The 25,623-nt window shown below is 41.7% G+C and overlaps 1 protein-coding gene across 5 annotated transcripts in view; it reads right to left on the bottom strand.

Annotated features, from left to right (window-relative positions):
• The window catches only part of AUTS2 (activator of transcription and developmental regulator AUTS2), a 2,093,484-nt gene that overhangs the window by 1,560,058 nt on the left and 507,803 nt on the right, over positions 1-25,623 (bottom strand). The window contains exon 1 of one of the 5 annotated variants that reach the window (XM_073615090.1): positions 2,199-2,453. The exons of the other annotated variants lie outside the window; for them this stretch is intronic. Within the exon in view, the coding sequence (XP_073471191.1) occupies positions 2,199-2,246 (48 nt within the window). The 5' untranslated portion in view covers positions 2,247-2,453. Of the gene's footprint in view, positions 1-2,198; positions 2,454-25,623 lie in introns of those variants that run through there. 5 annotated transcript variants of the gene reach the window in all.

Below are 25,623 nucleotides of genomic sequence, written 5' to 3'. Positions count from 1 at the left end.
TGTACCTATTGACTTTAGATAAAAAAAGGGAAGGCATTTGGGCATATGGATTTTGTATGAACAATAGTTTCAGAGTTTTACAAACTACTGCTGCCAGTAAAAAAGTCAGCTTGTATGCCTTTGTTTTCTGTGTATGTTTTTCATTGTGCAATTGTATGTGTCTGCCACAGTAACTAAAAATCATTCTCGAAACACTGCATGAAAGGAATGATAATAGAAAACTTTCATGAAAGATGGTGGAGATAGTTGAACCAAGGGAAAAATATTTATGCTGTAGAGTGGTCATTCCATACAAAGTACCTTGTTACAAAGTTGAATACCACAGTCATACATAAAATACATACTAATCTGACTCTGTCTTGTAAAATTAGGGTGCAACTTTTTTTTTTTTTTATGCCAAGTACATTTATATGTCACTTCCTTTTAGACGTATTTCTTAAAGAAACCTGTTAAAACTGATTTTGATGTCAATATAGAAACTGTAAAAATGTGTAAATTTGAGATGATTTTTGTCATATGCTATTATTTGAACAATAATTTGACTGAAAAAAAATGTGAATGGAAATAATTGTTACTTTTTTTTAAATACCTTGGGGCCATAATGAAAAAGAAAAGTGTCACTGCACTTTACTGATAATGATAGTGACGGTGGTGGGGTGGTATATAGAATAGGGGCAATTGCTTCTTTAACAGGAGATCAGGCTTGTTTTGGACTTGCCAGGTTTTGCATCACTCCTCAAGGAAATCTTACTGTTTAAGTAGGATTAGACCCTCTTCAAAGACTTTCCTGCCGTACTTGCACACTTACTACTTGGTGAATACAGGATACCCTCCTGGTGAGTGAAGTTTGGTGAGGTACCAAACAGTGATGAACAGTGGAGAATGGTTGACGTTTTTTTATTTGCAGGTTGTAATGATATCCATTTTTATGGAAAGATGTTTCATACCAATTAGGAAACACATCAAACTACTAAACAAATATAAACTTTAATCGGTCCTATATGGACTAAGATGGTAAACGTGATCAACGTTGTCTCCAGTGTATTTTACAGCTCATATAAGTCAATTTCTTATACAATGAGCAAAAGTAGCCCATCATTTATTATTTTAGATTAACAGGTGGTTGTCCAATACCAGTGAGCTACTAATCTATACGTTGATTTACACCAAAACTGAAAAAATATGAAGATTTAAAAGAAAATATTGCAGCTCTGTTGCTCTGAGTACACTTCCTCAGTGGAAATATGTATTAGCCTCAGTTAGTCAAATGAATGCCTAACATTAAAAATTATCAGCATCAGATGTGATTTTATTGCTCATGAATACAACAGAAAGGAACTTGTTGTGCCTATTTATTAACCAATCAGATGCCATGGAAGGGATTTATGAAAACTGGAGCATTCATAATATGGTGTGGCTGTGCCTGGTAGCCAATCATCTTCTAACTTCAGCTTGTTCAGTTAAGCTTTTACAATAAAACCTAGAAGCTGATTGGTTTCTATGTAAAGCTGCACTAGATTTTGCCCGCTCTAGTTTTAGTAAATTCCCCTTATGTGTTAATGTAAAAGAGAACCTGATAGATCACCATCCATTTAGGACATATTTTTCAGCAAATGTGTTTGCCTTATACTGCATGCAGCAAAGCAATGGTGACATTAATCCTCAAGTACAGAGAATGAATTACCTATGAATTACATATGATATATAATTATCATGTAGCATGAAAAGGGAGGACATGGTTCGGTGGTTATGCATACATATTTAATACATCTATTGATAGCAATGGTGATGAGCAAACTCGATTAGACCAATCAAGTACATCCCAAATTAAACCATGTAATATTTTTCCAAGCCAGGAGCAGTACAGACTTTAAAAAGTTTGTTTTATAATAAATCATAAATCTGAAAAGACGAACTGCAACAAAAATTTTAATAACCCAGATTTGCATGCTTTTTCTCAAAATTTGACTGTCTATAGCACTAAAATCTTACCCTATGATGTAATAACCTTATGTAACTTGATGTACTTTAAAGGTACTCTACAAAGTTTTTTATTATCTACAAGACCAATGACTGCAAAGGAATCTGTCGAGTGGATTATTCTGCTTTTTTAATAACTGATGATTACTTAAAGATTACTTAAAGCACTCACTACATAATCAGAAGGGTTGAGCGTAATCAGAAAAAGATAAACGTACCTTCTCGGCATACTTGAACTTCACATAAAACCAGCTAGACTTGATCATGGTCTCCTGCTATGGGTTTGAAAGTTAGTGCGGTGTCAGTATAGAGATCCAAACAAATGGTCAATGCTGAAGATGAGGCTTATCCTTTGCTGTGAAACAGTTAGACACAAGAACGGACGAAGCCTTTAGATTCTGCCCAGTTGCCCACTAAGCCCTGCTGTGATCTAGCTCCCTGCTTCCAGTGTGCCGTGTGAATGCTTCGTGCTGTGTTTCTCTGTCAGCTTGGCTGCCTGACAGGAGAATTCCTCAAATGGACTTCAGCCGTGTTCATCACAAATGGCACATGTCAGTAAGCCAGGAGGAGGCTGGCTTCAGACCTGGCAGCATCCCATGAGAGCGACCTCCCTCCAGTTAGATGAATAATGAATTCCTGCACTTCCCTCCAGACATGGATTAACACCTGGCTAAACATTATTCTGACAACATGCTGCCCAGTCAGGGATTGCAGTGCGAAAAGATTAACTCTTATAAGCCTTAATTTGTCACTATGCTCTCTGCTTTCTGTCCTTCTGTGACCAAAGATACTCCTGCTGGAAAAGCTAAGGCTTTTATGTACTTTACTTCAACTGATAAATGTTCACAGGCAAAAAATAAAACTATATACAACCAATAAAAATAGTTTTATTTGGTTCATTTATTTGGCACTAACAAACGCTTCAGTTTTTACATTTAATAGTCTATTCATATAACCTCCACGGTATCTTTCTATGTAATGTCCTGACTGCCAGTTTTTACACAATTGTGTTAATTTTTGCCTGGAAGACAAATCAAGGCTAAGTTCATGTTTTGCAGAAAATAGCATATGCATCCAAGGGAGCTCAGAAAATATTGAAGAAGAAGTATGACCAAAGCTGTTTTGGCTATACTTCTCCTATGGATCACAGGAGTGCAGTTTGTTCTGCACTCCTGTGACCCATTTTCAGCTGACAGCAGGCTAACACCCATTATCAGCTGACCTCACTCAGTGGTTCCAGGCTCAGGAAAGATCCCGACCATATGGTCGGGACCCACCCAGATGCATGGACCTGCACCTGGCTGCACCTGCAATCCGGTGAGGGCCTGCCCCTCCTGCCCCCTCCCCAGCCCAGCGCTCCAGTGAGAGGAGAGCAGAGAGCCACCACTGACAGTCCTAGCTTTCTCCTCAGAGCAGAAGGGAGATCAGCAGGGTTTGATCACTCAGTCCTCACTGCAAGGACGGCAGGGGACAGATGCAGCATTGGATCGATGCTTTCTACTCAGGTGAGTATAATTGTTTGTTTTTTTAAATCCCAAACATCTCTTTTAAGGAAACTGTTCAGCTTTGTAAAATGTTCATTCATTTTTCTCATACCTGTAAACAATTTGGACCTCTCCTCGAAGCCCGGCCAAAAAACTCCTAGTTGCTAACTCTCAGGTCCTTGCCTTGTTGCTAGGATGAGGTTTCCCTCCTGCAATGCTAAGGGTGAGCATCCAATTGTTTTCATATCCTAGAACAAGGATGTGGGCATTACTAGCTGGGAATACAAATAGCCTGCAGGTATGACAATAGAATTAATTAAAATGTTAATGGTCCCTTGGCTGCATAGGCTGTTTTCTGGAAAAGGTGAACCTATCGTTACATTCTATGAGAGGAAACCAAGGCACCTAGTGAAAACTTTTAGAAACATGGGGAGAGCATGCAAACTTTTCAGTGTTCATAGCCTTTAGTGCTGTAAGGTGAAAAATTTTAAAGGGGCTCAGTCATCACCCCAAACATTTGGCTTAAAGAGGAGTTCAAGCCTGGGTAAAAAAAATTAAAAGTCAGCAGCTACAAATACTGTAGCTGTTGACTTTTAATATTAGGGCACTTACCTGTCCAGGGAGCCCGCAATGTCGGCATCCCAGCCGATCTTCAGATCGATTCCCGGGTGCTGCTGCTGCAATTCTTGGTAAGGGAACCAGGCAGTGAAGACTTTCAGCTTCACAGCGGGTTCCCTACTGCGCATGTGCGAAGCGCAATGCTCTTTCTAATTGGCCCGGCGGCCAGGATAAGGAGGAGGGAGGCTGGACTTCCAGGAGATTGGGCCGCGGCCATCTCCAGAAGTGGGGAAGGGGACTTGTCCCCCTCCCTGAAAGACCAGAGGGGGGGAGGAAGCATATAAGCAAGAGTTCCACTTTTGGGTGGAACTCTGCTTTAAGCAATTCTCTTCAAAGCATACTTACCTCTCCAGTGGCCTATATTTCCTACCCTTACTCTGTTACAGCACTGTATCCTCCTTTGGTAACTTGGTATCTGGGGTGTCAAATGCCAATGTTTACTGACAACCGCTGTGGTTTGATACTCTGGCTGTGTCCTGTTGCTTTCCAGAGTCACTTGTGTCCTAGGTAGCATAGCAGCTTCTCTTACCTTTACCTATTGTCATTTAATATTTGTTCTTTTTTTTATGTAAATGGACCGGGAATCTTGTTCTTTCTAAGTTATCTCAATCAGTGCGCACTAACAAAAGGAATGTACTTTCTTTTTTTTCCCAAATTACTCTCAATTGAAGTAAAAGCTGAGAGCAGTGAATGTAAAATTATTACAGAAATGATCATTTTCATTAGTCACAAAACCAATACAGAGCCAAAGTACAGAACAATTAATTAGCAAGTACATGTATGGTACAACGTAAACATCAGTGATTAATGAGGTAAGGAGATATTGCTCACTTAAATCTTTATTTTTAAAATGATCTTCTGCTGCATTGTTGAGCAATCTGGTGAAGGAAAATCTTTACTTGTAATTCCTGCTGGATAGGTGAAAATAATCCTAATGAGCAATTAATAACTGCACACTATCCGGAAACAGATGTTTCATGTTGTCAGAGTCATTAAAAAATGTTTATACCGTTTAAAATAATTTAGAATATTATGCAGGGGAGTCTTGGCAGTTCTGCTGCAGAGAGCAGAATAACTCTGTTGTCCTTAATAGATGTTTTGGGACTAATTCATCTGTAGCAATATTATAACTGCAAAAATAACTATTACCCTTGAATATCAATCCATGAAAATGATCTATAATTAGACTTCTCAATTTTCTAACTTGAAAAACGTAAATGTGATGATAATATCACTTTCAAAACTATAGCATCATATTTAACCATTTCAGTCTTTACGCTTTTAAAGATTTGGCATTTTTTTTATCCTACATGACTCTTTTTACTTTTGTAGTGTATCCTAACGTCTTATCAGGATATAACATTTGGACTAGAGTAGGGGAGGATAGGGTCACATGTTTTTTTAACTACCTCCAGACCGCCCTATTGTAAAATGACAGTGAGCGAGATGCTCTCTTGTTCTGGGGCGCCCTCATATGACGTCACCCCAGTGTCAATGCTCTCGCATGCCTGCGGGGGCACGCCTGCGGGGGCACGCAGGGCGATGATCTCGGTCGCACCATGTTCAAAGGACATGGCACAACCCCAATCTGGGTAAATAGTAGATGACGCAGCTCTTTAATTTAATGTGATTGACTGTGTCCAATCACAGCCGATCATATGTAAACACAGAAGTGCTGTTTTTCGACTCTCCTTGCTTCACACTGACAGAGTGTGAGGTGAGGAGAGCCAATCAGCAGCTTCTACTCGCAGGGAAGACTGTACAGATAATTAGGGCACTGATTATCAGACCCCTGATTATCAATGTAGCCCTAGCTGTACCCATCAGTGACACCAATCAGTGTCCATCAGTGACATCAATCAATGCCCATCAGTGATGCCAGTCAGTGCTGCCTTTCAGCGCCCATCAGTGCCTGCTCATCAGTGATGCCCATCAGTGCCCATCATTGCTGCCCATCAGTGCCCATCCATGCTGCCCATCTGTGCCCATCAGTGCTGCCTATCCATGCCGCTTATCATTGCCCATCAGTTCCACCTATCAGTGCCCACCAGTACCACCTATCAGTGCTCATCAGTGCTGTATATTAGTGCCACCTATCAGTGCAGCATATTAGTGCATCCTCATCAGTGCCCTTCAGTGCCACCTCATCAGTGCCCATATTATTATTTACATATAAACTATTATTCTGTCAGTAAATTTTACAAAATTTACTGACAGAAACTAAAAAAAAAACATTATTTGCTTTTCAAAATTTTCGGTCTTTTTTCAAAAATAAAAAACTCATCAGTGATTAAATACCACCAAAAGAAAGCTCAATTTGTGAGAAGAAAATTGTAAAAATTATATTTGGGTGCTGTGTTGCATGACTGTGCAATTGTAATTCAAAATGTGACAGCTCTGAAAGCTGAAAATTGGCCTGGGCAGGAAGAGGGTGACAGTGTCCTGTATTGAAGCGGTTAAACTGTTGAGAATTTAATTTTAACTCGGTAGCGGGTCTGAATACATATATAGATATATAGATATATATCTAGATCTAGATATATATATATCTAGATATATATCTAGATATATATCTAGATCTAGATATATATCTAGATCTAGATATATATCCATATATCTATATATCTATATTTATAGGTTTTAACTAGGTTAAAGAAAGAGAAAAACAAATGAAAAACAAAAAATACTATAATTTACTAGAGCAAAGTAATCTGATGCCACAAAAGTATGTTTTTTTTTTACATCTAATATCAAAAATCTTTGGTGTAACAGACATGATTGAGCTGGGTCTTTGAAGACAGGAATTTGTATGTTAGCACCATTTTCATAGGTTTGTGATTGCAAACATACTGCATATCTCCTACCTTTTTGAGATGGGAACGAGGGACACTTATTAGCAAAAGTATGTAGACATGGGACACACCCCCTGCCACACCCCTCTAAAAGGAGAATTATATTAAAAAAATGAGTAGTCAAACCCCTAAGTGCTTTTTTGTTCACCACTACTATTCCTTTAAACTGGCTTTTTATCATTTGAAAATGTAGCAATTTAAAAATTGGATGAAAGGTTTAGCACTGGGAAACACTTTTTGAAAGATACAAATTGATAAAAAGTTGCAGTGTATATAAAACTATATAGATCAGACCAAAATGAGGGGGAAAAACTTTATTCCAATTCAGGGACAGTCCCTCTAAATCAGGGACAGATGAGAGCTATGATACTATATTACCCTGTGCACACTTGCATGGGTATCCGGCACTTAAATAATGCCCAGATAGTATGTTTTGCTTGTAGGGGCCTAGGGGCTCCTTGTGAATGTGAGCATTGTTTATTTAAATGTATTCATTTGAACTGAGGTGAGGGGCCTGTGTTTTTGTTACAGTATACTTAAGAACACCCACTCAGGCGGGGCTAGCACGCAGCATGTAAGGACGGTGGGGACGGAGCTCTCCCTGCAGGTCTGTTATATTGCGGTTATCCTGTGTGCAAATCACTCCGAAATTGCCCGGGACTGCTGGGGTATGTGTGCAGGATCCCCACAAGCACATCCAGCGATGGTGAAATACGTGCCACCCTGACCAAAAATGTCAGGAGAGCGGCTGGCCCACTTTGCCTTTGGAGGAGGAAGAGGAGGAATGGCCACCGCTGCAGAGGCCTGTGGATCCTGCTCGGCTGGCATCCCCACTGCCGAATCAGGTGAGTCCTGAGACACAGAGGGACAGCCGCGAGCGCAGGGGATCTCCCCGGATAGACTGGATGCCCGTATACACAGAACGGGCAGGGAGGTGGAGGAGGGGGAAGAGCCATCCCTGACACAGATTATGGCAGCCATACAGGGTTGCCATTATAAGCTGATTGATCATTTTGGGCAGCTGCAGCTGGAATTCTCCTTTTTGAAAAATGATATGCAGAATATGAAAGAGAAGGCACAGGCTACTGACCGCCGTATTACATGCCTGGAAGACACTGTTAGGCCTATGGCACCTACTGTACATGTGGCACAAAAAACCCTCTCTGAGCACACTATAAAGATGGCCGACATGTAGGACCACATGAGAAGGAACAATATCAGGCTAGTGGGATTCCCTGAGGGAGCAGAAGGAAAACACCCTGAGGAGTTCTTGGAAGGATGGCTTAAAGAGCACATGGTTTCACTAATATGTTTGCCATAGAAAGAGCGCACCATGGGGTAGAGCACCACAGAAGGGTGCTGTCCTCAGACCCATGATTGCTAAGATCCTGCACTTCAGGGACCAGAAAGGAGCCAGAACAGGGACTGAATTGGAGTTCAATTGGTATCTGTGTCTATATATCCTGATTTTTCTGCTGCCACTCAGAAACAAAGAGCTTCCTTTCAACAGGTGAAGGAGAGGCTTAGAGATCTGAATTTGAGCTATAGTATCCTGTAAAGTTGCACATTGTGGATAACGGAAAGGCATATTTTTTCACAACCCCTACTGAGGCTTCAGATTGGTTGAATGCACGGGGGCACCCACGGGGAGGGAATTCTCAACACCCCCCCCAGCAACCTTTACATCTCTGGATGGGACACTGGAAGTAAACCACGGGGGAAGGGGGTACTGTGAAGAACTGATCAGGTGTTTTTTACCCCCCCTTTTTTCTCTCTTTTCATCTTCCTGATTTTCTGTTGCCAGGATAGTGTACGTGTACCTGGACTGTCATTCTGTTCCGTTGTTTGAGTTCCCTGGCAGTCCTGGGGATTGATTCTGTTGCTGAGATGTTGTATCCATATTTTATACATCTGTTTTAGGGATGAGCCCAATGTTCAAGTCGAGTGTAAGTTCGACTGGAACATTGGGTGTTCGCCGAATAGCAAATAATTTGGGGTGTTCGCAGCAAATGCGAAAGCCGCGGAACACCCTTTAAAAGTCTATGGGAGAAATCAAAATTGCTAATTTTTAAGGCTTATATGCATAGTATTGTCATAAAAAGTGTTTGGGGACCTTGGTCTTGCCCCAGGGGACATGTATCAATGCAAAAAAAAGTTTTAAAAACGGCCTTTTTTTCGGGAGCAGTGATTTTAATAATTCTTAAAGTGAAACAATGAAAGTGAAATATTCCTTTAAATTTCGTACCTGGGGGGTGTCTATAGTATGCCTGTAAAGTGGCACGTGTTTCTCGTGTTTAGAACAGTCCGAGAGCAAAATGACATTTCTAAAGGAAAAGAAGTCATTTAAAACTACTCGCGGCTATAATGAATTGTCGGTCCCGGCAATACAGATAAAATAAGTCATTGTAAAAAATGGCATGGGATCCCCCCAGTTCATTACCAGTCCCTTTGGGTCTGGTATGAATATTAAGGGGAACCCCCAACCAAAATTAAAAAATTGCATGGGGGTCCCCCCAAATTCCATTCCAGGCCCTTCAGGTTTGGTATGGATATTAAGGGGAACCCCGCGCCAAAATAAAAAAAAATGGGGTGGGGGTCCCCCAAAAAATCCATACCAGACCCTTATCTGAGCATGCAACCTGGCAGACCGCAGGAAAAGAGGGGCGACAAGAGAGCGCCCCCCCCGAATCGTACCAGGCCCTGCCCCCCTCTGATGCCCCAGGAAAGCCATAGAGAAGTCCCCGTGTGTCAGAGGGGGCAGGGTCACCCGGGAACATCATGGTGTGGCCCCACTCTCAGTTATGAAAGAACTGTCAAAGTGAAGATGCGTCATACGGTGGGAGCCTCCCATGGAGGCGGGTCGGTCGCTTTTTTTTATTCTCTTTTTCGGTCCATCGGCAGAGCAAGAGAAGAAGACTTCGTGGGACATTTTAATTTTTTAATTTTTTAATAAAGGACTTGTCCAAAGCCGTGTCTTGTAATTTTTACCATTTTGACACTTTTTTTGTGAAATGGTAGGGGTACATTTGTACCCCATTACCATTTCACAGGGGGAGAGGCCGGGATCTGGGGGTCCCCTTGTTAAAGGGGGCTTCCAGATTCCGATAAGCCTCTGCCCGCAGACCCCCACAACCACCGGGCAAGGGTTGTGGGGATAAGGTCCTTGTCCCCATCAACACTGATTATTCATGTCCGTGTCCCATAGACTTTAACGGTGTTCGCGTGTTTGAACAAATGTTCTGCCTGTTCACATGTTCTGCTGCAAACCGAACCAAGGGGGTGTTTGGCTCATCTCTAATCTGTTTTTTCCTCTTTTTTTGTTTTTTTGCTCAGGACTTCCTACTGTGGACCTGCGGACCGCTCTGTACGCCGCACAAGACATCAGGTGAAAATAAGACAATTTTTTCTCTGGCTGTTATATTTATTTTGGACTCAATTTTTTTAATCACAATAGTTATTGGACTGCATTTGAGGACGATTGCCTTCGGATGATGGGTCCTGTGTGACTGTGTTAAGTCGCACCTCTGTACCTCTTTGAATCAGGGTTATGGGAACAAAGTGCTTGGCAGGTTGGGGCTGGGTGCGGGGCGGGGGAGGGGGAAGTTGGGAAGGTTTTGTTGCTGGAGAATATGTGCCTATGGTTTGCTGGGATTATCTGCATTTGATCATTTACAACTATGCTGCTACTCTGCTTTGTGTATGTGGGGCGGGAAGGCTGGAGCTCTGCTTTACTGGTTAATTATATACAGGGGGGGTGGTCTCCTGCTCTATGCCTCTCTGTCATGGAGGTGAATCTTAGGATCTTGGCCTGGAACGTTAGAGGCCTTAATTCCAAATTTAAATGCTCACTGGTCTTTGAGTGTATAAAAAAGTATAAACCACATTTCATTCTATTACAAGAGACTCATTTTCAGGGCTCCAGGGTTCTCTCCCTAAAAAGGGCTCACATTGCGGGAGCTTACCATGCCAGCTACTCCTCCTTCGCTAGAGGGAGTTGCAACGTTGGTCATCAAAGCTCTACCCATCTCCATACATGCAGTTAGGACTGACGCTAAGGGGAGATATGTTATACTGGTGGTGCAAGTGATGAACAGAATTCTAACGTTTGTGAATTTGTATGTGCCTCCGCCTTTTTCGCTATCTCATCTGGATGACATGATATGAGCCACTTATGAGTTAGCGGAGGGGAGGATCTTCGTTCTAGGTGACTTTAACTCAGTGGCGGACTCAGCCTTGGAAAGGCTGGGTGCGTCATCTGGTGCTCCAGCTCCCCTCGCGGGGTGGTTGTCTACTCATAGGTTTAGGGATGTCTGGCATTTTCACCATCCTGGTATTAGGGAGTAGGGATGAGCCGAACACCCCCCTGTTCGGTTCGCACCAGAACATGCGAACAGGCAAAAAATTCCTTCGAACACGCAAACACCATTAAAGTCTATGGGACAAGAACATGAATAATTAAAAGTGCTAATTTTAAAGGCTTATATGGACATGGATCAATGCAAAAAAAGTTTTAAAAACAGCCGTTTTTTCGGGAGCAGTGATTTTAATAATGCTTAAAGTGAAACAATAAAAGTGTAATATCCCTTTAAATTTCATACCTGGGGGGTGTCTATAGTATGCCTGTAAAGGGGCGCATGTTTCCCGTGTTTAGAACAGTCTGACAGCAAAATGACATTTCAAAGGAAAAAAAAGTCATTTAAAACTTCCCCGAACCAAAATTTAAAAAAAAATGGCGTGGGGGTTCCCCTAAATTCCATACCAGGCCCTTCAAGTCTGGTATGGATATTAAGGGGAACCCCGCTCCAAAATTAAAAGAAAAAACGGTGTGGGGTCCCCCCAAAAATCCATACCAGACCCTTATCCGAGCACGCAACCTGGCAGGCCGCAGGAAAAGAGGGGGGGACGAGAGAGCAGCCCCCCTCCCTCCTGAACTATACCAGGCCACATGCCCTCAACATTGGGAGGGTGCTTTGGGGTAGCCCCCCAAAACACCTTGTCCCCATGTTGATGAGGACAAGGGCCTCATCCCCACAACCCTGGCTGGTGGTTGTGGGGGTCTGCGGGCGGGGGGCTTATCGGAATCTGAAAGCAACAAGGGGACCCCCAGATCCCGCCCCCCCTGTGTGAAATGGTAAGGGGGTACAAAAGTACCCCTACCATTTCACTAAAAAACTGTCAAAAATGTTAAAAATGACAAGAGACAGTTTTTGACAATTCCTTTATTTAAATGCTTCTTCTTTCTTCTATCTTCCTTCATCTTCTTCTTCTTCTGGTTCTTCTGGTTCTTCCTCCGGTGTTCTCATCCAGCATCTCCTCCACGGCGTCTTTTTCCCTTCTTCTCCTCGGGCCGCTCCACATCCATGATGGCATGGAGCGAGGCTCCCGCTCTTCTCTTCATCTTCTTCTCTTCATCTTCTTCTCTTCATCTTCTTTTCGGGCAGCTCCGCATCCATGACGGCATGGAGGGAGGCTCCCGCTGTGTGACGCTTCTCCTCTTCTGACAGTTCTTAAATAACAGGGGGCCGCGCCCACCAGTGACCCCGCCCCCCTCTGACGCACGGGGACATGATGGGACTTCCCTGTGGCCCCCAAACACTTTTTATGACAATACCATGCATATAAGCCTTTAAAATTAGCACTTTTGATTTTTCCCATAGACTTTTAAAGGGTGTTTCACGGCATTCGAATTTGCCGCGAACACCCCAAATTGTTCGCTGTTCGGCGAACTTGCGAACAGCCCATGTTTGAGTCGAACATGAGTTCGACTTGAACTCGAAGCTCATCCCTATTAGGGAGTACTCCTGTTATTCAGAAACGAATAAGACGCTCTCCAGAATGGACACTATCCTGACTGAGGGAGAGGGTATGGAACTGGTCAGGAAGGTCTCCTATCTACCAAGAGCCCTGTCTGACCATTCTCCCATGTTGCTGGATCTCAACATGGGGCTGAAGCCAGGTATACATCAATGGCGGATGGAGGCTAGTTGGCTCCAAGAAGAATATGTGCAGATTAAATGTGCTGAGGCTATCAAACTTTTTTGGGCTGAAAATGTAAATACTGGGTCTTCTCTTCTTCAATAGGAGGCCTTTAAGGCCACACTGAGAGGGGTGTTCATGCCAGAGGTGCATGGTTTCAAAAAACAGTTGACTTCCACAGTACAAATTAAGGAGGCATAGACTATGCTAGCAGAGGCAGAGTATGTTAGGGACCCTACTAGATTGTTGACACTGCGTGAGAGGACTAGGGAATACCAGATTGTTCTGACTGACCGGACCACGAAGCTTAGTCTTGCACAGCGTAGGCACATTTTTGAGTTTGGAGATAAGAATGGCAGACTCTTGGCATACCTGGCAAGATTGGAATATGTCCCAGTATATATTATGACTGTCTATGACAAGCAGAGGGTGGAGGTTTGTGATTTGGCTGACATACTACAGACGTTTGCTCAATTTTATGAGGAAATCTATAGGTCCTGTGCTTCTGAGGAGACAGAGGTATTGGAGACTTATCTGACTGATATTGATCTACCTATGGTGACTGAAGAAGACAGTGCTGTTTTGAAAGCAGATATTACTGTGGAGAAGTTGGAAGGAGCAATTGCCTCCTTTGCCTCTCAGAAGTCTCTGGGTTTGGATGGCCTCCCCCTCGGAATGGTATCACACCTTTCACTATGTTTTGACGCCTCGCCTGTTGAAAGTGTTTAATGTAGCTAGGTCGGATGGTAGACTACCTCCCTCTATGAGTGCAACTCCTACCATCCGATCTTGCTTATGAATGTTGATACCAAAATCCTGGCCAAAATACTTAAGGGGGGATTGCAAACAGTCATTCCAAAATTGGTAGATGCAGATCAGACGGGATTTATCCAGGGGAGATGTGCACAGATGAACATCAGGAGACTTTTTGTGAATCTTCAGACTGCCCATGACAACTCCGGGACTAGAATAGTGGCCTTCTTAGATACACAAAAAGCTTTTGACTCTGTGGAGTGGGCATATTTGTTTCACCTCTTAGAGTCCTTTGGCTTTGGACTCATTTTCGTTTCCTGGGTGTGATTATTGTACACAGATCCACTGGTCAGATTATGGGTTAATGGCATTATCTCAGGCACCTTCCCTGTATTCAGGGGGACCAGGCGGGGTGCCTGCTTTCACCCATCCTGTTTGCCCTGGCCATAGAACCCTTGGCAGTAAAATTAAGATCCACTCCTACCTTGACTGGATTACGAATTGGGGTGTTTGAAGAACGAGTGTCTCTCTGTGCAGATGACATGCTGCTGTATCTGCAGGATCCAGGATCTTCACTTTCAGGGGCTTTCCAACTGATACAGGAATTTGGAGACTACTCCGGATTTCGTATAAATTGGGCAAAATCATTTCTCTTCCCTATTGATGAAGCAGTGGTAATCCCGTCGGATTGCCCCATCCTCTTGTCCTCTTTTTTCAGGTATTAGGGGATGGAGGTTAAACTTCCTATCTCAGGGTTTCTGGAGGCCAATTTGTCGCCGATTATTGGGGATTTTTGGGAGTGAGTACAGAAATGGCAGAATTTACCGATTACGTTGTTGGGACTAATAAATTTGTTTAAGATGATTTTTCTCCCTAAGTTTCTGTATATTCTCTCAAACTCCCCGGTGTTTGTGGCACTGCGGATCTTTAGACACATTGACTCTATTATTGTAGGTTTTTTGTGGGGATCACAAGCCCCCAGAGTATCTCTAGCGGTCTTGAATTTGCCTGTTAGAATGGGGGGAATGGCCCTTCCGGATTTGTGTTCCTAATTTCTTGCCTCACAGTTGTCCTTCGTACACTGGTGACTTTTTCCCCAGACCCCTAATGCCACTATTTTGTTGGAGGCAGCGGTTGCCACCTCACAAGAAACCCTGCAAAATATGGTGGATTCCAGGGAGAAAGGTGGGGTCATTCATGGCACTTCCTGGGAAAATATTTCATCTTTGATCCCAACGGCGCAGGGATGGGCCCCTGTGGCTATCTTCAAATAACCCCCTATGATGTAATAGATCTTTAGGGGAGTTTGTTAAATTACCAGACGGACAGATGACATGGGCAAAATATGGCAATAAACATCTACACCACATCTGTCAGGAGGATGGGCTGTCCCCTTTTTCACTTTTTTTGCGTTATGCAGCAATTGCGCAATTTGGGAGTGGGGAGCTTTGGATACAAAATACGGGACTGGAAAAGGTTCTGATTGATCCGGATCCATCCAAACAATTCACTAGATACTATAGGGCAGTTGGTCCTGAGGAAATAGGTTCAACTTCTAGGGCCAGGGCAAGGTGGGTGGCGGTTTTCCCTGAGTTGTCGGAGGTGCTGTGGCAGGAGGTTCTTATACTTATCTGGGGTCTGTTATCTCTTCCACGGATAAAATGATTCAATTTCGTTACTTCCACCAACTATACTATACGCCAACTAGACTTTGCCGAATGCGTAGAAGGGACTCTGCACTCTGTCATAAATGTATAGGGGCAGAAGGCACCTTCCTCCATATGGTGTGGGAATGCACGAAAGTTAGACCATTGTGGTCTCATGTAACTGAATTTATTTCAGATAAATTTGGTCTGCCTAATATATGTTCTCCCTTATGTTGCCTTCTGGGGGTCTTTGACCAGGAGGAGATGCATGTGTACACTAAATTGTTCCTTAGGATCCTGTATTTTGGAGTGAGGAAACTCATTGCCAGGCGCTGGATTCATGGAGAGTTGCTGACACTTGGGATGTGGCTGAAGATTGTTAATGAGGATGTGATGTTGTATGGGTTGACCTATGAGGCTAGAGGGGCTCCCAAAAAGTTCAGGAAGGTATGGTTTAGATGGGTGGATTCTAAGAACACACTGGAGGAAGAAGGGTCATTGACTATTGGATGTGATTAAAAGATTTTTTACTTTACTGACAGATTCTAGGATGGAGTGGAGATGGTGAACACGCTATTACATAAAAAGAGAGTGCGTTTTTTATGTAATAGCATAATAGCACTGAATGCTGAGATCCCTAGGGGAGGGGGGAGGGCTGTGGTTCTTCGGGGGTTCTGTCCCCCTGGAGTGGGGAGGCATGCTTCCTTTCCTCTCCCGGGGGACAGGGAGGGGAGGGGGGGGGCGTTAGGGGGGAGGGGAAGGGTTTGTCTTTCTTGTTGTTTCGGCTACTCTTTTCAAACTCTTGGTTCTTAACTGTTAAAAAAAAAGAAAAAGCTACTACATAGTAATGCAGGAGAGTGTCGGGGACCTGAAGGGTTATGTACTGGAAAATTGATGTTTGCACCTTTATCTGTATTGTTTTGTTATTGTCCGTTAAATCTTGATGCAACACCTCTCAGATGCTTATGTATGTCTATATGTTTTTATGCACAATAAAAATTCTTTAAAAAAAAAAAAAGAACACCCACTCTGAGCCTGTAAACTTAGAACCTTACTGATAGAAGACCAGTGTGAAAACTGTCCTTGTCCCTCTTGGGGTTGATATTAGATGCCCAGTAGGGTAGCTGTTATTTTTAAGGCTAGGCATGCTACGTAAAGCTTTAAAGTATAACTGAAGGCAAAACTTTTTTTTAGTTTTGGATAGAGTGCAGAGGGATTAGAACACTTGTCAGATTTTTATTGCTGTCTGTGCCCCCCCGTTAACAAGATTATCCCTTTCTATTTGTCCTGTTTGCCATTATCATTGAAAGTAAAAGTAAAAGAAAAATCCAAAATTTTGGATTATCCCCAGGTAAAGTAATAGAGGGGAAATTCTCAAATGGGAACACTAGTTCTGGTGACTTGGGGGTCCCAAGGAATCTCCTTAGTTTGCAGGAATGTCCTCCCACTTCCTGTTTGACTACAGGACAGAAAGCGAAGGGAAATCTCTGCAATGGGACACAGATGGGGGAAAAATCTAAGAGGGTTTATAACCCTCCCTTGCTCTACCGAAAAATTTAAAAAAAAATGTTGCCTATAGTTCTACTTTAACATCTTTCTATGTAATGTAATACTAAGGTTAGATAATCAATTAGTGTAAAAGGGAGGTGGAAGAATATGATGGGGTTGTAAAGTGTAAATGTAAAAGGCTGTTTATTTTGCAGGGGAATTTTCACGTTGCAAGGGGATTTTCTCTTAGCTTAGTGAATGAGATGAGACTCTGTCGACCTCTATTATCAAATTATGTGCAAAGAAATACTTCAAAATGAATGAATACAAAAGCCACACACATAAAAAATATTTCTAGAAACCTAACTCCTTCCTATAATACGCTTTACAAGGAAACCCCCCCCCCCCCAATTATACAGTAATATTAATGGTCTTCTGCCCTGTGGAAAACCCACAAACTCTCTTTCTATGGCCACATCACAACTATAAAAATGGCTATTCTGCCCATATGTCTCTATCTTTTTGAGACCCTGCCTATTCCTATTCCTTCCTTACCACATGAGCGTACAATCCTTTTAATTCAACCCCATGACTGAGGTTCCGCCTTTCTGAATGTTGCTAAATACTGCATGGCTGCTCAGCTTCATTTGCTAGCTTTGTGGTATACCCTCCATGCTTACAACTGCTGGACAGAGGTTGAGAAATTATGGTTGGCTCCTAGTCACCCAAATTCTGTACTGGGGAGTAACGATGCTACTTTGGATTTCTCTCTAGTGAACCCTGTGGAAATGTGTTAAGCAGTCATATCCCCTCACTTCTGAAGCCTCTTTAGCAACTTCCTTTTTATTCATGCCAGATATATCAAACAGTTTAACCTTGCATATGTCTGACTTTTGGAAATGTAAGGCTCTGTTCCACTTTGGTCAATGGATGATAGAACCAGAATATTGTGTTCTTTCCAGGACCTGAAAGAAGCTTATGATCTCCCTAGTTGGGCTTTTTTAAGCCTAAAAAATCTACAAGTTTGCCACTATGTACAATCTTTCACAAACTCCTTACAATTTTCCAAATTGACAAAGTTTGAAAAAGTCTTCTCCTTGGCACCTGTGTATGAAAAAGTGGGAGAAGATTCTGGGGAAAAAACTACTCCTGAAGGTGTGGCAAGTCGTCTTAAAGCTCAATTTGTATATTCCCCTGTGTTGAGGCATTGCTTATAAACTAATTGCTATGCCCAAAATACCAAAAACAACAAAAATGACAAAAATAAAATTATCATCAAGCCCGTGCAGGTAATATATGATCAAAAAATCCTTTGATAAACAACTTTATAATCTACGAATTAGTGATACATGCTCTTCTCAATATAAAGTGATCCTCTTTGTATATGTGCTCCACCACTCCACCACGACTTCCTGATGATGCCTTTCCGGTGAGATGCATTGAGGTCCTAATAGTGGTGGCTATTCCAGGTCTTGCTAATGTCACGTCCAACTCAGGGTGAATGCACGCGAAGCAGCGAAGAGTGTTAATTGACCAGGCGTTGTACACTGGGTTCATGGCACAACAAAATGTAAGTGCACTGGCAATTGTTTTAAATAGGAAACTCTTTTAAATAAATGTACTGCTCAATTATTGCGTTATCACTATTTCTGGGATACCCTTGCTGATGGTACTGGATGCGGGAGAAAAGGAGGTGCACGCTGAGTATACATTAATCTAGAGATATACCATACAAACTGTGAGGGTCCTGGTGGCCCAAGGTATTCTGGTGAGCCCCCCCCCTTTATATAAGGTGGTGGAGCACATATACAAAGAAGAGCACTTTATATTGAGAAGAGCATGTATTACTAAAGTACACATGGTGATGGAAATTAATTGGAAGATTATGCAGTTGTTTATCAAAGTTCTTTTTGATCATATATATTACATGCAGGGACTTGATGATCATTTTATTTTTGTAGTTTTTGTTGTTTTTGGTATTTTGGGTATAGCAATTTGTTTATAAGCTGGCGCCTCAACACAGGGGAATATACATTTATTTCTAGCTTCACACTGGAAAAATGATGGCAGATGCTTCGTAATTAATTAACACTATACTCCCCCCACAAACAGTCCCTAAAACCTCTAAAAAAATGATTGGCCCATGTCTTAACAGCTGCAAGAATCTTGGTGGCACTCAAGTGGAAAACAAGGGGGCCCCTCTCTCTGGTCGAGTTACATGCAAGGATCCGGGATGTAAAGAGGATGCAGTATCTTATAGCAGTACAATTTAAGCTGTGGGATCTTTCCAGAGACCCCACTGCCACCTGATTTACCCCCTGCAGTCCCAAAACGCAACCTGGTTTGGGGCACGCGGTTGGGGCCATCCGAGGCCATGGCAATTAGGTATCTTCCTTTCCCCTTCATCCTTCTTTTCTCTCTACCCCATCCCCCTTTCACTTCTTCTGAACTTTTCTGTTTCCCTTTTACAAGAAGTACAAGAGATACAGAGTATATCTCTATGGAGCTGAGTACCTATTGAAGGCATATAGCAATACCTCCATGGTCACCAGTGAATCCTATTCCCCAGAGGCTAGACTCATAGCTTCCTTTAACTAATGTTTGTTTATTGATGCTATATTGATATTCCAAATTATTTTGCTGTCCTGCTACCTCTTGGTACCATATGTCTTGAAATCCTTGTACTTCATGTGTAAAAATTTATAAAAATTGCCAGTTTTAAAAAAATATATATATAGAAAAGATACATTGCACAGAAACTGAACTAGATATAGTCAGATACATAAAAGACACATTTTTTTTAATTATTAGTAGATGATAGCATAGGAATGGTTAGAATATTGCAGAGGTGGGGGACTCGAGTCACATGACTTGACTCGAGTCAGACTCGAGTCACCTGTTTGAGGACTTGCTTGACAAAATTAAATAAATGACTCGACTTGATTTTGTCTTGTCACTAATGACTTGCGATTTGACTTTGACCTGGGCTATTTGACTTGCAATGACTTGGCACCACCCCCCCAAAATTATTACCCATACACTCCGCCCACTCCCGCCTCTGAGCCAATCAGCATTTGCCAAATGCCATTGGAGCTGTACTGTAACCCGCCCTCCTCCTGCAGCCCGCCACATGTGATGAGATTCGAGAGGATACAGAAGACGAGGATAAACCGATAAAGTAAGTGTGGCTGACTGTGTAGTGTATTGAGGCGGGCGGGAGTCTGCTCTGTTCCCTGCGGTTTGTTTACATTACCAGGCATCCATCACCCTCGCTTGTTCTCGGGACCGGAGCGGCTGTGAGTCTGTGACAGTGAGTGATGTAGAGACAACTCTCTGTCTGGCAGCTATAATGGAGGGAGCAATTCCAAAAATAATTAAATTTGGATTTAAGGATTATGTTTTAGATGTTGGTGAAAAGAAGAGAACGGCGGTATGCAAGGTCTGCAACTCAAAAATAAGAGACACGTCCACCACAACTTCATCAGTCACTACAAAACCCACAAAGAAAGGTAGGTACAGTAACGTATATGTGTAGCTAATTTTAACTAAATAATTGTCTCCTCAAACTTTGAGTTTAGTTATTTTCCCCCTCAGCAAGGACTACATTTTTTTAGTCTTGTTGGCCATTTAATTGCTGAGTGTTCTGCTCCTTGTCTTCTGTTTGGGCATTCAAAGTGTTTCTTTAATATGCCAAGAAAAAGCACTAAGCAGTTTTGTTAATGTTGAAAATAAAACAAAACCTTTCCTGAAAACTTTTAACTAATTTAAAGGTGGAAATGGGGTAGATCAGTATTTTGACTTAATTTGTGACTTGATCAAAATAAATGACTTGACTTGACTTGCTTGACTTCTAGCAGGGACTCGACTTGACTTGCTTGCTTTTCGCCACAGTAACTTGGGACTTGCTTGTGACTTGAAGGTTAAGACTTGAGACTTACTTGTGATTTGCACATGTGTGACTTACTCCCATGTGTGGAATATTGTACTGCTGTGTCCTCATTGGGGAGATGTCCTATCACCCCCTGGGATGGTCACTGGGATGGGAATTCAGGAAAATCTTTTCAAGGGAGCATTGGCATCGATACAAATGCTTTTCTTAGTAGATTGAGGAAGGGTTTGAACCACTGGCATTTTTTTTCATTGCTGCCTTTGTACCTTCTGGGGAACTCCTTCTCCCTTTATGATTACTCATGTGTGAGCTTCCAGCAAGAAAAACAGTGTTGCGCACACCACTGAATATCACTCCAAATCTCATGAGACTATATATATGCAGTTCCAAATATAAAAGGTGTTTTTGCATCCTCTCTACATTTTTTTGTTTTTCCATGTTTTGGGGATTTATAATGACAGCAATATTTGTTTCCACTTCTCCCTTTAGCACCACACATGCTATCAAGCTGTTAGCAACTATATTGTTTGATTAATTGATGATTCAATTAATGGAGAGGTGTAGACTTTCTTTTTTGTATGGGTATATACAGTCCCTGACAAAAAGTCTTGTCGCTTGTGTACAAATTGACCTGAAGTGCCGCTAAAATATATTTCTAATCAAGATTTTGTTACAAGAAATGGGTCATTTTAATCCCAACAGCTTTTGTAATAATGTTTCAGTGCAAAACGAAACTGACAAAAAGTATTCTAATATTCACAGCTTGGTAAAGCCCATTGAGTCAATTTTTGCCAAGACATAAGTGTTGTCGCCTTGTTATATGAGCTTCACCTGTGACTAATAATGGATCAATTAGGTCTCAGGTGTGTATAAAAAGAACACCAGTACACTAGACCTTCTCAACTGCAACTAGACCTCTGCAAACATGCCTAAGAGACTAAAGTGTTGATTATCAAGAGGCTGAACACCAGATCCACTGCTGATGTGGCAGACACCTTCAATGTGTCTCAGCGTCAAGTTCAGAGGGTAAAAAAAGATTTGAAGAGACTGGAGACGTTTTGGACAAGGCCAGGTCAGGCCGACCCCGCAAGACAACTGCTCGAGAGGACCGTTTGTTGGCTTGAAAATCCAAGGCCAGCCCATTTTCCACTGCAGCAGAGCTCCACGAGACCTGGTCACCTGAAGTCCCTGTGTCAACCAGAACAGTTTGTCGGATTCTGTCTCAAAATGGCCTCCATGGTCGAATCAGTGCCCATAAGCCAGCACTAAACAAAAGACAATTGAAAAACTGTGTGGCATTTGCCAAGGGCCACAGCTTGCTAATAGGATGGACTCTGAAAAAGTGGCAGAAGGTGGATTTTTCAGATGAATCTTCTCTTGAATTACACCACAGTCGCCGCAAATATTGCAGGAGACCTACTGGAACCCGCATGGAGCCGAGATTTACCCAGAAAACAGTGAAGTTTGGTGGAGGCAAAATCATGGTCTGGGGTTACATCCAGTATGGGGGTGTGCGAGGGATCTGCAGGGTGGAAGGCAACATCAATAGTCTAAAATACCAAGAAATCTCAGCTACCTCTTATATTCCCAACCATAAAAAAGGCCAAATTTTGCAGCAGGATGGTGCTCCATCGCATACTTCCATCTCCACATCAAAGTTCCTTAAGGCAAAGAAGATTAACATGCTCCAGGATTGGCCAGCCCAGTCACCAGACATGAACATCATTGAGCATATGTGGTGTAGGATGAAAGATGAAGCATGGAAGACGAAACCAAAGAATATTGATGAATTCTGGGAGGCATGTTTTCTTTGCTATTCCTGATGACTTCATCAATAAATTGTACGAATCCTTGCCAAACCGCATGGATGCTGTCCTTCAAGCTCATGGAAGTCATACAAGATATTAAATTTGGATCTCACAGCACTACTACTTAATTTGCTGACATATTTTTGGATTTTCAGTAAAGTTTCTCAGTTTCTGTATAGGCGACAAAACTTTTGTCTTGCCAAAATTTGACCTGTCTGTCTTGATTAAATGATAAATCTTTTTTCAGTGAAACGAATTTACTTCAGTGCATTAAACATAATTTGGGAGGGCTTTAGCTTTTCATATGAGCTATTTCTAACACCAATTGATTAATTTGACAAGATTTTTGTCAGGGACTGTATATATAAATATATATATACATATACATATATATAAATATATGTTCTGCTTCTATTTTTATTTGTGCTGTGACCAAGGCTCATCGCCAAAATGGGTTAGCCACTGTTTTTACTCACTCATATGCAGCAATAAAGAATTTTAAAATTTACGGAGTTGCTAGCTGTTTCCCTTCTTTTAAATGATGTTTGTCACTGGCAAACGCAATTTTTTTTTTTCATAATAAAACACTTTTTATTGCATAAGGATTCAAAGTACAGAGCACCGTAAATCAGATTACTATAATCACTAATCACTAAAAATCTGAGAAAAAAAGGACATTCACAGTATGATAATTTTTCAGTGCATCATATTGTAACACAGTTTCAATAAAAAAGAACCAAAACAGTCTGTCATTTTTACACAGTTACAGTACAGTAAGTAGTAAGTGACTACTTTTCCAACAGACAGTCACTATTAATTACTCCAAGACATTACACCTAAGATTTTGAATATAATCGTGCAGATTGAATTGCACTACACATCTTAGACCTTGTAATATTTCCCAGGGCACCCTCTATGTTCATACTATGACTTTCATACATGGAAGAATCTAGGTAACAGCATTAATCCATTGGGAAATTGAGGAGGGGGGGAGGGTAGGCTTGTATCCATTTAAAGTGAATTTGCTTCTGCACCAAAAATAGAGCTTCCTTTAAGAATGTTCTAACATGTCTCGGCCATAGTTCTTCATCCAGTAGTCATAACAGGCATATTTTTAAGCCCAGTGGGGCTTTCTGTCAGAATACAATAGCGTCAGTAGGAGATCCATCCATCCATGTTGTGTAGCCTGGATGGAGGAATTAGTTAGATTTTTTCTGTTCAACCTTTATGTGTATGGCCAGCAAAAGAACAGCCATGGTCACAGAGTTATGACATCTAACCCAATGAAGCCCAATGAAGCCAGTGTCTGCTATGTATTCTAGGGAACCTTTGGAGCAGTTTGTGTGGGTTTTCTTTAAGAATCTGGCAAATAATGTTGACTAGTTAAACTGATTCATTTTTTTTCTCTGTAACTTTAAAATTTTCAAATTGTGTACAGTGCCCCCCCCCCCCCCCCCCCCCCTCCACACCAAAATGCATACTAGATCTTTTAAGTCTGCTGTGGATTTTAAAGTGCACCTTGTACACACGAAAAAAAAAAAAGTGTGAGGTTCCCAGGAAATCCACACCAGACCCTTCAGATCTGGTACAAATATTAAAGGGGATTCCACAAAAAAATTCATGGGGTCCATGTGAAAATCCATATCAGACCCTTAATATGAGCATGCAGCCTGGCTGGCCAGAAAATGGAGGGGGCAAGAGTTTCCCCCCCCCAAACCATACAATTTCATGTGCTCTTAACTTGGGAGGTACCTAATCCCCACCATCCTTGCCCGGTGGTTGTGGGGGTCTGCAGATAGGGAGCTTATTGGAATCTGGAAGCTCCCTTAAATACTAATAGGGGTCCCAGATACCATTTCACTGCTTCCCACATGTAAGAGTATTGGGTACATAGTACATAGCTGAAAGCTGTCACATTTGTCTGTAATGAGCGACCTAAATGTTTGGTATTCAGATGAATGTCCGAACAGCCAGTGTTCGGTCCAATCTTATGTTTGGACATCCATGTTGTGTAGCTTGGATGGAGGAATTAGTTAGATTTTTTCTGTTCAACCTTTATGTGTATGGCCAGCAAAAGAACAGCTATGGTCACAGAGTTATGACATCTAAACCCAATGAAGCCAGTGTCAGAACACAAATGTCTAACAGTAAATGGCTGATAGAGCACCAGGTCATTTTGGTTCATATCGAATAAAAGGTACTTCATGCTACAAATTTTTAGACTTTCCATATGTTATATCAAATATAAAAATCTAATTATGGATATGCACATGACATTTTGAACATTATGGTTTATGTATAGTGAAAAAAATATATATTTTAGGAAGTCAATTGATTTTAATTACACAAGTGTTCCCTTTAAAATTAGTTTGGAATACTTAATATTCCCTGACAACAAACTAGCTTCCCACACACATCTAATTACTGTCTCTATGCTGCCTTTGTGCATCAATTATGGTAATGGCTAGCGCATTCTGGGAATTGTCTAGCTGCTGAGTGCATTAGAGCAATGCCTCTGTAAAAATTGTTTTAAATATGTGTATCTGATGTCTTCATTTACAAGACTGCAATTACTGATGTTGTAATATCATTTTCGGCAAGGGTATAAAGGGAGGGAATAAAGCAATCCACATTATATTGCCTTGCTTGTCCATTATCATTCATTCATTTTTCAGTTCTGCATACATTGCAACTAAAACATTTACTGTATTATGAGTTTTCACAAATGTATACAATGCATCGATTAATGATTAGTTATGATTCAAACTGCCCTGGGTTTGGTTAGGCTGGGGTTGCAAATAGATGCCGAACCTGAACCCCATTGAAACCAATGGGAACAGAATCTGCCAAGATAAAAATGCCCATTTTCTGGGATAATATGCACGGGGTATAAAAAATAGCATGAAGGTGTGGCCACTGCCCCAGGGAACATATTTTTTTTTTATTTCATTCAGCCAGGGGCAGTGATTTTTTTAAATACTTAAAGAGAAAGATTAACAATGGTCAATTCCTTTAAAGAACATGCCTGGGAGGTATCTTAATCTATCTTTGAAGGGGTGCATCACTGTGATGTACAGAAAGCGCTGCAGCAGCACTGACATTTACAAAAGGTGCAATGGTCTGCTATGT

The sequence above is a fragment of the Aquarana catesbeiana genome, linkage group LG02, assembly GCF_042186555.1.
Source record: "Aquarana catesbeiana isolate 2022-GZ linkage group LG02, ASM4218655v1, whole genome shotgun sequence".
Taxonomy (NCBI): domain Eukaryota; kingdom Metazoa; phylum Chordata; class Amphibia; order Anura; family Ranidae; genus Aquarana; species Aquarana catesbeiana.
The sequence above is the reverse complement of the archived record's forward strand: the minus strand, read 5'-3'. Positions and strand labels throughout refer to the sequence as shown.